The 12599-nt window shown below is 39.6% G+C and overlaps 1 protein-coding gene across 1 annotated transcript in view; it reads left to right on the forward strand.

Moving 5' to 3' along the window:
• Positions 1-12357, forward strand: part of LOC147570864 (uncharacterized) — a 42538-nt gene extending 30181 nt beyond the window's left edge. The window contains exons 18-26 of the mRNA XM_086696727.1: positions 3362-3415; positions 4069-4173; positions 4350-4403; positions 4673-4774; positions 5292-5345; positions 6034-6138; positions 6920-6973; positions 8028-8452; positions 11848-12357. Coding sequence (XP_086552853.1) covers positions 3362-3415; positions 4069-4173; positions 4350-4403; positions 4673-4774; positions 5292-5345; positions 6034-6138; positions 6920-6973; positions 8028-8452; positions 11848-12357 — 1463 coding nt within the window. The remainder of the gene's footprint in view (positions 1-3361; positions 3416-4068; positions 4174-4349; positions 4404-4672; positions 4775-5291; positions 5346-6033; positions 6139-6919; positions 6974-8027; positions 8453-11847) is intronic.
• Positions 12358-12599: the final 242 nt, after the last annotated feature.

Raw genomic sequence — 12599 nt, forward strand, 5'->3', positions numbered from 1 at the left:
ATACAAGTGTCTGTGGGAGCTTCCAAGGAAATTAGATTTTTGCAGATCTGCATGAAAATTTTCACTTCTTCTCAAACATGATGGAACATTTTTAAAAAACTAAAATGTAAGCTACATCTTAAAACAGTAAGTGTCGTTTAGAGTTTATTTTAGAAGCCAAGCAACTCCTCAGATGTAAGTTGCCATCAGAGCCAACAAATGTCTACTGTCTCCCTTCAGGGCTTATACCATAAGAAGGAAAAAGAGAGAGATAAGCGAGCAATGGAAGAAATTAAAAATAAAAGTCAGAATTAAAAAGAAAGCAAAGAGATATTTGTACAGTACAGTAGGCCCACTCAAGGGGACCAGCTTATCATATCGAAAAAGCCTTCTCGGGGCGCCTGGGTGGCGCAGTCGGTTAAGCGTCCGACTTCAGCCAGGTCACGATCTCGCGCTCCGTGAGTTCGAGCCCCGCGTCGGGCTCTGGGCTGATGGCTCAGAGCCTGGAGCCTGTTTCCGATTCTGTGTCTCCCTCTCTCTCTGCCCCTCCCCCGTTCATGCTGTGTCTCTCTCTGTCCCAAAAATAAATAAACGTTGAAAAAAAAAAAAATTTAAAAAAAAAAGAAAAAGCCTTCTCTTCCTTAATTTCACTGTTATATAAAGATGAAAATTTTAGGTGAAACATTTTTTAAAAAATTTTTAATGTTTATTTATTTTTGAGAGACAGAGAGTGATAGAGCACGAGCAGGGGAGGGGCAGAGAGAGAGAGGGAGACACAGAATCCGAAGCAGGCTCCAGACTCTGAGTTGTCAGCACAGAGCCTGACGCGAGGCTCAAACTCACAAACTGCGAGATCACCACCTGAGCCGAAGTCAGACGCTTAGCCACCTGAGTCATCCAGGCACCCCATAAGTGAAATATTTATAATGGTACTACCGAATTATCATCCACATATTGTACAAGTAACCCAATATAGCATACAATTAAGTGAATTCTAATGTATTCACCACATTCATCACAACAATCAATTTTAGAACATTTTTATTATCCCAGAAAGATATTCCATACCTATTAACAGTCACCTCCCAATTTCTCCATCTCCCTCAGCCCTGGGCAACCACTAATCTATTTTCTGTCTCCATCAGTTTCCCTATTCTGGATATTCCACATAAATAGAATCATATAATACGTGGTCCGTAGTGACTAGTTTCACTCAACATAATGTTTTCCAGGTTTATCTCTGTCCTGTTATGTATTAATACAGTTGACGCTTGAACAACACGGGTTAAGAGCACTGACTCCCTGTGTAGTCGAAAATCTGTGTATAACTTTTGACTCTCCAAAAACTTAACTACTAATTGCTTACTGATGACCAGAAGCCTAACTGGTAACGTAAAGTCAATTAACGTACATTTTGTTGTTATATGTATTATATACCCTATTCTTACAATAGGTAAGCCAGAGAAAATAAGATGCTAATAAGAAAATCATAAGGTGGGGCACCTGGGTGGCTCAGTCAGTTAAGCGTCTGACTTGAGCTCAGGTCATGATCTCACGGTTTGTGGGTTCGAGCCCTGCATCAGGATCTGTGCTGACAGCTCTCTCTCAAAACTAAATCAACATTAAAAAAATAATTTAAGAAAATCATAAGGAAGAGAAAATACATTTACAGTGCTATACTATAAAAAAAAAAAACAAAACCCACGTATAAATGGACCTGCACAGTTCAAACCTCTGTTTTTCTAAAGTCAACTGTACTTTGTTTCTTTTCGCTGCTGAATAATAGGCTATTCTATGGATATAACACATTTTATTTATCCATTCGTTGGTTGATGCGCATTTGGATTGTTTCCACATTTTAGCTATTATGAATAATTCTCCTATGAACGTTCATGTACAAGTTTTTACATGGATATATATTTTCATTTGTCTTGGGTATATACCTAAGAGAGAAATTGTTGGGTCATATGGTAATTCTGTGTTTCACCTTTTGAGGAAGTGCAGGCTGTTTTCCAAAGAGGCTGCATTACTTTCCATTTCCACCAGCGGTGTATCAGAGTCCCAGTTCCTCCGCATCCTGGTCAACACTTGTTACTTCTGTCCTTTGATAATATCCTAGTGGGTATGAGGTGGTATCTTATTCTGGTTTCGACTTGCATTACCCTGATTGCTAATGATGTTAAGCATCTTTTCATGTGAATATTGGCTAAACGTATACCTCCTTTGGAGAAAAATCCACTCATAACCCTCATCCGTTTTTAAATTTGGTTATCTTCTTCTTATTGAATCGTAGAAGTTCTTTATACATTCTAGATACAAGTCCCTTATATTTTCTAGATAGAAGTTCCTTATCAGATACATGATTGCAAAAGTTTTCTCCTGTCCTGTGAATTATCTTTTTACTTTCTTGACAGTGTTCCTTGATGCACAAAAGATTTTTAACTTTGATGATGTCCAGGGTATAACTTTTTCTTTTGTTGCTTGTGTTTGGGTGTCATATATTACAAAAATGTCTAATCTAAGGTTAAGAAAATTTACAGTCATGTTTTCTTTCAACATTTTTATAGTTTTAACACTTACAATTAGGTCTTTGATCCATTTTGAGTTACTTTTTGTATAAAATGTGAGCTAGGGATCCAAAAGAATATTCTCTTTGCATGTGACTGTCCAGTTGTCCCAGCACCATTTATTAAAAAGACTGTTCTTTCTTCATTGAATGTGCAAGTACCTTTGTCAAAAATCAGCTGACCAAACATTGGAAGGTTTATTTCTGGATTGTAAATTCTATTCCATTAATGTATATATCTAGTTTTATGCCAGTACCTCCCTGTCTTGATTACTGTCACTTTGTAGTTTTTAAACTCAAAAGTGTGAGTCCCCTACTTCTTTTTCCTTTTTAAGATTACTTTTGCTTTTTGGAGCCTGAGCTTTATCATATGAATATTAGGACCAGCTCATCAGTTTCTGCAAACAAACCAGCTGGAATTTTTTATAAGAATGTATTGACTCCGTGGATCAGTTTAGGGAATATTGTTACATTCACAGTATTAAGTCTTCCAATCCATAAACATAGGATGTCTTTTCATTTATTTAGGTCTTCTTTAATTTCTTTCTATAGTGGTTTAGAGTCTCCAGAGTATAAGTTTTGTACTTCTTTTGTTAAAATTATTCTTAGGCATTTTATGCTTTTCATGCTCTTGTAAATGAAATTGCTTTCTTAAGTTTTCTTTTCATTTGCTTGTTGCAACTCTATAGCAATACAGTTGATTTTTGTATGTTGATACAAGACTGCATTTTCTGCTTCTGAAATTATTCAGTTCATGCTATTTTTGTGAAACTCGTATTCATTCTACCATTACATGAATTATGACTTTTCTTACAGCCAATGGAAAGTTATATCGTAATAGACTACTGAAGGCTATGAAGTCTCTCAAAAGTAAGTAAAAAACGAAATTATAAGGCATGTTATCTAGGTCTCCAGGTACACCATCCAAGCATGAATCTTGGCCCTATATAAGCTTTTATTTATAATTCTCCCAGCGTAACTACATCTTACCTGCTGTTAATATACACTTTCTCTTGGCAGGAAGTCCACTGTCTTCTTAGATTTTTTTCAACTTTTTCTCAAGAAGAAAAACCAACCCTGGCAAAAACAAACAAAAAACCCTGGTTGTTATTGAAAAGCAATGGTCAGCTACAATAATCACTAATAAGTCAAGCCAGTAAACAAAAAAGAACCCTACTTTTTATGCAGAGTAATTAAGTTAGTGGTCTGCAGTTCTGTTTGTTCCAGCACCTTAACCTTGTCTTACTTTGTAGGCTTGTCCACAAGAATAGACTAAAGGAAATGCGGTTCTGACTCCATTGACTTTCTATTTGAGTCTTTAAGTGGAAAAGCCTATTTGGGATTTCAGCCTTGTCAAAGTGTAATAATAACAGAGGCATGAAATATATTTTATCTTTTGTTTCTTTTGTTTTAATAATATGTGGTCATTGAAGTTAATAATAGTTTTCCTAAAAAACATTTTTAAATTTTACTATTATACAACTTTTTTTTTTCAAGTGTTGCTTTACTGTCTCTTTCCTAAGATGGGAAGATTAAAAAGAATTACCTCCATACTAGTTTGGGAAATATGGGAATGGGGCTCACAGACGAGGAATTTGCTGGATTGTCAGGAGACCTACAAGTTGATGGTGAGTACCAAAGGTAGCATTCAGGATCTATTTATCTTGATCTTCGATTTAAAGGGGTATCAATTAAAATTATGTTGTGAGACAAATTTAGCTGGACTTTATTATACTCTAAAAACAAAGTGTATCTTTTTCTGAGCTCATGTCATTGATTACATGTCTCTTTTGGACTTCTGTAGCAAACGGGAATGTTGATCTGCATGACGTGATGGAAGGAATGAAAGCTATTACAGGTGAGCACAAAGTCACTATAAACCTAAATTCCCATTGGAACACTGACTATATTTTACCATTAACCTTAAATGCCATGTTGATTCTGTTACTGTACTCCGTATTATAAATATTTGCCCAGAGTTGGGCTTTGTGGTATTCGTGTTTTGGTAATAAAATTTTAGCTTCAAGTCTTGGTAAGAAGACCCTTACTCTCTTAAAAAAATAATCTAAAAATAACTTTTTTAGAGTCACTAAATTTCCCTCACGAGCCTTTCTCTTTCTGATTAAGGGAAAGTTGACATCAAAAACCTGGAAACCGTTCTAGGTGACATGGGAATCAAGCTCACAGACCAGGAACTTGAAGATCTGAAAGAAAACCTGCCAGTCAGTGGTGAGCACGTGAGATACCATTGGATTTTGAGCTTTAGGTGTTATGTACCGTTAGCAATGAAAGGAATGGAACGAGGGAACTTTTTACGCAGAAGAGGTCCAGATTGTAGATGGGACAAGAACACTGACAAAGAAGTTGAGAATGTAGTATTTGGACACAGGTGGCATGGCCACTAGAAGAGTCTGCGAAGTTCTGAGGACAACAAAGTTTGCCTTTCCAAAATGGCCGCTTTTGAATCTCATCTTTTTGTTATCAAATTCAAGAGTTGATATTTTATGAAATAGAAAGTCAAATTTACATTTTTTAAATAAGTATATTTTTAATATTTTAAATCTTTTCTTCTGTTCTATATTCAAGCATATTCTTTGAATCAGCTTGAATTCCTGAATGGCTATTTAAAGTGCATAACAAAATGCCCAGTAACAAAATGCTGTTATAATCTGAAGGGGAGGAGAGCGTTCTTATGCTATTTTATATCATTTTATGAGCTTCAAGTTATGTGTTTTTTCTGTTACAGTTGATAATACAGTTGCTCTGAAAACTTTGAAGGATGAAGTGAAAGCTTTTACAGGCAAGAATTTGTTATAAATGATTTGCAACAAATTGTGGTTTACACTAAAAATTTTAATAGCATTTTCTCAAAATTCTACTACTGCTTTACAGATTCACATACTTTCAGTATTCATTTTGATAAATATGTGCATCTACTGATCAACATCTTAATCTAACATTATCTGGGTTTATAAGTAAAACAAAAGGACTATTTCTTCATTGTAAGTCATATATTCTTTGATGCTTTTTTTCAGTAAAAGTGCCTGGCTCTTATTTATACACCCAAACCTAGATGATCACAGCAAAAGCAGGGTGGAGCTGTAGAAATAAAAGTCCATTACCAACAGCTAATTACATAGTTTTAACAAAGTAAAGTAAAATATGTCACACTTTGTTAATTGTGTCTTGTATCATACTAACCGTCTCTTGACCTTATTTCTGGATAATTATATGACCAGATTTGCTTCTGTACTATGTGATATCATTCCCAGTGTTAGGGATACATCCCATTTGCTAATATCGAGGGACAAATTCTATTTTTTATTTAGCATTTGACTCTTTTTATTAGAAAATCTTTCACTCCATCTTTCCTTTTCATTCTGGTATCAGAGTAAGGACTAGAGCAGCAAAAGTAAATGTTTAGATCGTGTTAAATAATCAGATTGTCCGTTAATAGTTTAACCTGTAACTATTCTGTCTTTTCAAAGGAGAAAAGGTTGATTCCAGGGACCTACAAAATACTCTAAAAGACATGGGGATTGAGCTTACAGACAAGGAGGCCAAGCAACTGAGGAAAACACTGCTCCTTGATGGTAAGTGAATGCCACATAAATGCCACCATGCCTTCCAGGGAACCTGACTTTATGGGTCAGTGCGAGCCATTCTTAATCTTTTAGTAGTACAGTTTTGTCTTAAAATGCCATAAATTAATAGAGAAAGGCACTTCTGACTTGAAAAGAAATTCTTTCATTACCTCGTGGAACACAATCTGAAATTCATCACTACATTGCCATATAGTAATCTGAGTGACTAATACTATCCTCTCAGATTGGTATTAGTTTTGCAATAAGAGCAAGGAAACATAATGAAGGAGAAAGAGGACATCAGTAGAATAAAAAGGAAGAAATATTTTAATGTATTTTTTAGAATGGCACCATGGGAGAGTTTAATAAATGTCTGTAATTCCAAAGAATGGGTAAGTTTGTCACTGTGGAAAACATCTATCTATCTCTATCTATCTATCTATCTATCTATCTATCTATCTATCTATCTAGAGCACATGAGCAGGGCAGGGGTAGAGAGAGAGAGAGAGAGAGAGCGAGAGAATCTCAAGCAGGCTCCACACTCAGCACAGAGCCTGACATGGGGTTCAGTCTCATGACGGAGATCATGACCTGAGCCCAAATCAAGAGTCAGATCCTTACCGACTGAGCCAGTCAGGCACCACAAACATTTATATTTTTAAATGTCCACGTCGTATAACTATAAAATAAATGCATTTTTAAAGCAAATCATTGAAATGTATCTTTCTACAATCATATAATTTGTAATGTTTTGGTTTTCTGGAGATCTGAATTGTACTTTTTCTTACAGCCCACGGAAAGGTGTTTCAAAGCAGGTTGCTGAAGGATGTGAAGTATAATAAAAGTGAGTAAGAAGCACAAAGATGAGGCATATGAAATATCCTTAAGCATTAAATTTATATCACTAGGATATAACACCTTATTTTGCTTCTTGTACCACATCTATGTTTTTGCTGGTAGTAATCCTTACTTTATCTTAGATGAAAAGTTCTCTACTGCATTGTGGTTTTTTTTTTTTTTTAACGTTTATTTATTTATTTTTCAACGTTTTTTATTTATTTTTGGGACAGAGAGAGACAGAGCATGAACGGGGGAGGGGCAGAGAGAGAGGGAGACACAGAATCGGAAAGAGGCTCCAGGCTCCGAGCCATCAGCCCAGAGCCTGACGCGGGGCTCGAACTCACGGACCGCGAGATCGTGACCTGGCTGAAGTCGGACGCTTAACCGACTGCGCCACCCAGGCGCCCCGCGGAATTCTTAATTTTTAAATAAAAGTCCCAAAATTTTAGAAATAAATTTTTAGAATGAACAGGGAAGAATGAGATCTCTTTGTTATTTTAGTAACTTAGCCATTTAAAACTACCAGTGTCTGAAGTATCATTTAAAGTTTTTGGAAGCAGGAGTGTTATCTGAATAATTCAACTTAATGGAACTCTTGTCTCTGTACATGGAAGGCACTAGGAGAGATGCTGGGTGAATGCAAAGATTAGTAAGAAAAGGTCCTTGCCCCAAAGAGCTTTTAATCCTGTAACGTAAATTTTTACGATGCAAGGGGAGGGAACAAAAAGGATCAACGATGGGTTCAGTGAATCGGCCGGGAAACATTTTTGTGCAACGACTTTTCATCCTTTGCGTTACTGTATTATTCACGAGCACCATTAAACGTCTCGGAATACTTGCGTCTCTATTCCTATTACCATTTTATAAACCATAAATAGCACACATTTGATTACTCATGAATACAAGCATCACAGTGCAAAAGAAAACCCCAAATCTCCAAGAACAATGCCTAACACATAAGAAATACACAGTGAAATTCTTCCAAATGTATTTATAAATGCTTTCTATACAGTTAACCTATGAACGTAATTCTTATTGGCTCAGAATATTCTTTTAAGATGTTACGTGTGTGGTTTTAACGTCACAACAAAAATCAAATGCCAGTAAGCTGAACATCTTGAACTGCTTATGCACGCTGCATTTGACCATGGGCTGTGCTCTGAGTAAGCTGCAACAGAAACAGAGGCTCCAGCCTGTGGCACGCAACACTAAGACAGGCACACCACGGAAGTGTGAGCTCTGGCCACCGTGGCTCAGGGGTCTCCACGGAGTAACGCCGTCCCCACACTGTTTCAGTGGCCTTCAGGAAGTCCAAAGAACTCACCTAAAAAATGCTCCACTTTTGTCCTTGCTTTATTCTACTGCAGGCAGTGTGCTGAAAAGGGCATACGCCGTCCCTGACACCCCAGCCCACAGTGCCGAAGCATCTTCTGTACAGAACGGTCTAGAGGTGCCATTCATAAGACAGACCAAAACCAAAACAGTAAGTAAACTGTGAGATTTCATGCCCAAACGTTGCCACGCTGGTGAGATTTTCACCTGGCAACAACCGTAGACAGAAACGAAATACAAAATGAGTTTGAAGTACTTAATTGCCATGTGTCTGTGGTTTGTAGCCCAGCTGACCTTTTTTAAAGAGCTTATGACACGTTCTTATCTAGAGCACCAGAATCTAAATTCAGATACTTACGTTATTGCACTCTCCAAGGAAATACAGTGCAAATCCATCAGCTTTTGTGGCTGCCAAAGTAATAAAAAAGGAAGAAACTAATCTCAATGGAAGAACAGACCACGTATGAATTCTTTAAGGTGAGACCTCAGAGAGGAATCTTGTGAAAGGGCTTGTTAACATAATTAACGGTCATGCAGCGAATCGAGCCAACCAATTTATGGCTTTATTCAATGACATAGAACATTTTCATTCATTATTTATCAGCTATTGCAAACTTTAAGACGTGACATCCTCACATGCACACAGCAGCCAGTGCACTACGCAATAATATGTTTGTGAAACTTTAAATGTTACAACTATTGTTAAATATGTTTCGTTTAAGAACGGGATTTAATTGTTAAAGTACTAAAAAATACCAGACACAATATTCATAATAATGAGTAATCAAGGCAAGCATCACCCAAAGAGGATGATGCACGTATCCATGCAGCCTCACGAAGAGAACACGGCTTAACTCTCCTAACACTGCTTCAGGGCCATGTGAAGGCAGTTCCCACGGCAGATAACCGATATTACTCCCGCAGGATCGCTTGCCTATAGACTCACGGTTCACTCCTTTTCACTCGTGCGGCCTTGGGTCAAATATTTGGCCTGCCTTTGCCACAGCTTCCCCATCAGAAAAGAGGTGATCAAAGTACGTAGATCTGCCATCTGCCCCAATAAATTTAAAATGCTTTGTGTTGCTTAAAAATTAAGGATTTCCTTCGTAAAGATGTGATTTAATTCAACAAAACTACACGTTCCAAAGAAACTAGGCTTTATTTAGAAAGCATAGTATATTCCATTTGCACATCTAGCAGATACTTTTTTGAGACTGGGTAAGTTAGGAAGTTTTAGGTTTGACTCATTCTGGTCGTTTCAGAATAGAGTATTTTCACTTCAAACTTAGCCCGAGAACAGAAGCAAATAAATAACTTGCATTTGCCTTGTAATAAGTATATTACTCTTTCCATTTTCTGCAACAGAATAAAAGACACTTTGGTTCAAAAGTTCTACCAGAAGGAATATAAAACATTTCTTACCTATTTTAATGATGCTGCTCAATTCATAAAGGAGTAACTGATTGTCTCCTCCTGTATCTAATCGCTGTTCGATGTAGCTGTTTAATTCATACACAACTCCCTGCATATTCGTATCTTGGTACTTTTAATAAAAAAAAAAAGAAAAAAGAAAGAAAGAAAAAGAAAGGGCATAATTAAATATAATAAGATAAAAATTCCTTAATTTATAAAACATTTTATTAATTATATAACTTTATGTGTGTGTGTGTGTGTATATATAATTTTATGCTTTTACACATTATGCTTTTAAAGAACATTTATTTAAATATAATCTACTAAAAAATTGATTGCAAATTAAATTGCTGTGACATAGAATTATTTACAGGGGTGCCTGGGTGGCTCAGTCAGTTAAGCCTTCGACTTCGGCTCAGGTCATGATTTCACAGCGTGTGAGTTCAAGCCTTGCATCGGTCTCTGTGCTGACAGCTCAGAGCCTGGAGCCTGTTTCAGATTCTGTCTCCCTCTCTCTCTGCCCCTCCCCTGCTCATGCTCTGTCTCTCTCTGTCTCTCAAAAATAAATAATAAATAAAAACTTAAAAAATTATCGGAGCGCCTGGGTGGCTCAGTCGGTTGAGTGTCGGACTTCAGCTCAGGTCACAACCTCACGGTTTGTTGAGTTCGAGCCCCACGTTGGGCTCTGTGCTGACAGTTCAGAGCCCGGAGCCTGCGTTGGATTCTGTGTCTCCTTCTCTCTCTGCCCCTCCCCCACTTGTGCTCTGTCTCTCTCTGTCTCTCAAAAATAAATGAAGGTAAAAAAAAAAGAATTATTTATAGGCGCCATGTATATTTCTATTAAAATATCAAGTGTTACAAATTACAACTTTATTTCTGAAGTTGTATATAGCTATTTGGTAAAAGTAGCATAAAAGTTTGCCAAAAGTGTGCTGCACTGGGTAAAACGAAGGTTATTATTCTCCAGCCACCTGCCACGATGGGGCCACTACCCTGGTCCGATCCAAACTCTACCCCCGGCTCAGGAGGGAGCAGCTCTCATGGCCACCCCATGGCAGGACCAGTTAGCTGCCCCCAGAAGCCCAAAGCTCTGGGCTGCAGGGACACCAGCAGTAGAGGGGTTTGGGGAAAAGGCGGACGCTAGATCTTAGCTACTCCAGCACAAGCTACCGCTGTGACTTCTCTCCAAGGACCCAAAGGCTGTCTTCTAACAAGCTTCCTCACCACTAAGCTTGCCGCCCTAAGCCTGTTCTCCAAACAACAACCATGGTAAGTTCTATAAGCAAAATAAAATTCTGTTACATCCTGGCTTAAAGTCCTTCCCACTGCACTTAGAATAGCAGACTCCCCACGGGGTGGCCTCTCACATTCTACAAAATGCGGTCACTGTCTGCCTACGACACCATCTCAAGCCCCCTTTCTCTTTCTTAACCACACAGATACCTTTCGCTCCTAAAGGTCGATTACTCGCCATTCCTCTTCTTCCTTAAATGCCAGTGTAAGTGTCATTATCAGTGTCAGGTGTCCGATATCATGATTTGGCAACTCCATGCATCACCCAGGGCTCATCACAAGTGCACCCTTTAATCCCCATCACCTATTTCCCCCATGGTCCACCTCCCTCCGCTCTGGTAGCCATCAGTGTGTTCTCTATAGCGAAGAGTCTGTTTCTTGGTTTGTCCTTCTTCCTCTTTTTTAAGCCCCCCCTTTGTTTTCCATTTGTTTCGTTTCTTAAATTCCACATGAGTGAAATCATATGCTCCTTGTCTTTTGCTGACTGAGCTCAGCATGACGTTCTCTAGCTCCATCCACATCGTTGCAAAGCACTGTTCTCAACGAATGGCTGGGGAATGAAGGGATGTGAATGAACAGACGAAAGAATGGATGAATCAGTCCCTCAGTATTCTGCCCACAGGTACCGGTGATCCTGGCAATCTATCACACACCCTCCCCTGCACAGAAGAGATCCCAGGGCATTCACACAACAACGTGCACTCAACAGAGATGCTGGGTTCCACGGGCTTGTGCTGGCTTGGGAGTACGTTCCAAAAGTGGCCAATGCTTTTTCAAATACAACTGAAACACCAGACCTTCCTGGTATCTCTTCCAGTCTGTGCAACACTGGACTGCTAGAGTGGATTTCTTCTAGAAGAATCCCCGAGCTGCATTATCACAGACGATCCCTGCACCAAGGTTGTGCGAAATACGTCCCGGAGGGTGCAGTGGCACGTGTGCACAAGTGTGTGGTGTGGGCCAGGAAGGCCCATCCAAGGGGGTTTCTCAACGCACGGCGGGGGGTGGGGGTGGGGCCTGGCGCGGCAGGGCCATGTGGCTACGACAACACTCAGAGACGAAGCCGGGGTGGCTCGCATCCTGGACGGACCTGAAGCCGCCGTCGGAATGACCCGGCCTGGTGGCTGCCTGATCCCAGTGTCCCCGGAGCTGGAAGAGACAGGGTGGCCTGCTATCTTCTCATCCGTGTCCACGGGAAAAGTTCCAGGTTTCAGCGGACACAAGTTTGACTTGATTCTCCGCGGCAAGTCACGGTGCCTGGACGAATTCCAGGCTGGAGCCAATTCACAGGCCCAGGATCCTCTGAGTGAAGGAGGGGCAGGGGACGTCAGGGCAGCCAGGGGGCCGTAGTTCAGGTGTGTCTCAAACGCGAGCCCCAGCTGGCGTGCAAACCCCTGTGGCGACTGCAGTCCGGAACACACGTGTGCCACAGGCGTTCCCAGAGGCTGACAGAATCCCACCCTGACGATCGTCGCTGCAAAGGGGTGAAGACGCAAGACCCGCAGAAGTCTGGAGCGACAGCTTCCCCAGGAGCGAGAATGACAGAAAGGAACTAACTGCGCGGGACCCCAAGGCATCAGAACGGAAGCCCG

The sequence above is a fragment of the Puma concolor genome, unplaced genomic scaffold (assembly GCF_028749965.1).
Source record: "Puma concolor isolate L17-30 unplaced genomic scaffold, mPumCon1.1.hap2 unalloc_scaffold_78, whole genome shotgun sequence".
Classification (NCBI taxonomy): domain Eukaryota; kingdom Metazoa; phylum Chordata; class Mammalia; order Carnivora; family Felidae; genus Puma; species Puma concolor.